At 64.3% G+C, this 1,204-nt stretch overlaps 1 protein-coding gene across 1 annotated transcript in view; it reads left to right on the forward strand.

The window, feature by feature from the left end:
* REG4 (regenerating family member 4) overlaps positions 1 to 1,204 on the forward strand; it is a 3,813-nt gene that overhangs the window by 1,626 nt on the left and 983 nt on the right. Inside the window, 3 exon segments of the mRNA XM_014309324.1 lie at positions 627 to 685; positions 688 to 732; positions 1,118 to 1,121. Coding sequence (XP_014164799.1) covers positions 627 to 685; positions 688 to 732; positions 1,118 to 1,121 — 108 coding nt within the window.

Genomic DNA, 1,204 nt, shown 5'->3' on the forward strand with positions numbered 1-1,204 from the left:
TCAGTGCTGCGGGAGCTGCCCCTTCCTCCCGGAGGGACACCCAGTGACGAGGGCTTGCGTCACGGCCGGGCCCGAGGGCTGGGCATCCTCCCCGCTATCTGATGGCACCGCCAGCCCCCGGCTGCAGGCTGTTCCCACATCCCGGCGTCCCGTCCTGCTCGCAAACATCCCCCGGCAGTTCAAACAAGGGCGGTGTGCGGGTGACGCATGGCACGGCCGGGCAGGGTGCGGGGCCCGGCTGGGTGCCATCCCTTGGTTGGGGACAGGGGCAGTGCCAGGGGGTCGGACCCGCGGCAGGTCCCGCTGGTGTCAGGGATGCCCTGGCCGGGATCGGGGATCACGCCCGGGGCTCAGCCCCGCCAGCCCTCGGGCGATGCAGGGCTGGCCCAGCGGGCATCCCTGCCAGGTGCCAGGCTGCTCGGGGCTGGAAGATTGTATCTGTATCGCGGGAGCAATTAATGATGATTGCAGGGGATTTATTGACCAACTAGGACAGGTTCTTCCTGTCTGTTTCCGGAGATATGTTAAATGCAAACAGATTGGAGGTCTGGGCAATTTTCCAGCAAAGTGGGGAGGATGGAGGGGGGTCAGCAGTAACATTTTTATAGTGAGAATCACCTGAGTAGGGCAAACAGATGCTGATGAGCAGCAGGCTATAAAGGGCAGCTCCTCTCCTCTCCCGTCCCGGTGACTCGCCACAAGCCGCTATTCCTCGCCATCTCCGGACAACAGGTGAGGAAGAGGAGCCTCGCAAGGCAGCTGGGGCCTCGGGATGCCCAGAGCTGGCTCAGGGGCAGACAGGAGCTGGTGCCTCTCCCTCTGCCCTCGCTGCATGGGGCAGGCTGTGATGCTGCATTTTTCAGCCCTGCGTTGACTTTTGTCGCTGCTTCTTTGAGGGGAAGACGAGCTGAATCTGCAAATCGGCCCCGCTGCCCGGGGATTAGCCCAGATAAAGGGGAACTGCGCTGATGTGGCCGATTTGCCTCCCCGGCCTGGGCAGCGCTACGAGCTCAGGGCGTGCAAACGCCGCCGTGCACACAGTGCCTGCAGCCCCACCCGTGCCACTGCCTGGTTGGGGTCCCGTGTCCGCTACAGGGCCCTCCCCTTGTCCCCACAGAGCAGTTTGGCTCTCCCGGGTGTCTCCTGCCGAGTCTGGGGCTGCTGGGGCCAGGACAATCCGCTGCCAGTGTGGGCTGGGGCCTCC

Source organism: Geospiza fortis, unplaced genomic scaffold, assembly GCF_000277835.1.
Source record: "Geospiza fortis unplaced genomic scaffold, GeoFor_1.0 scaffold5, whole genome shotgun sequence".
Taxonomy (NCBI): domain Eukaryota; kingdom Metazoa; phylum Chordata; class Aves; order Passeriformes; family Thraupidae; genus Geospiza; species Geospiza fortis.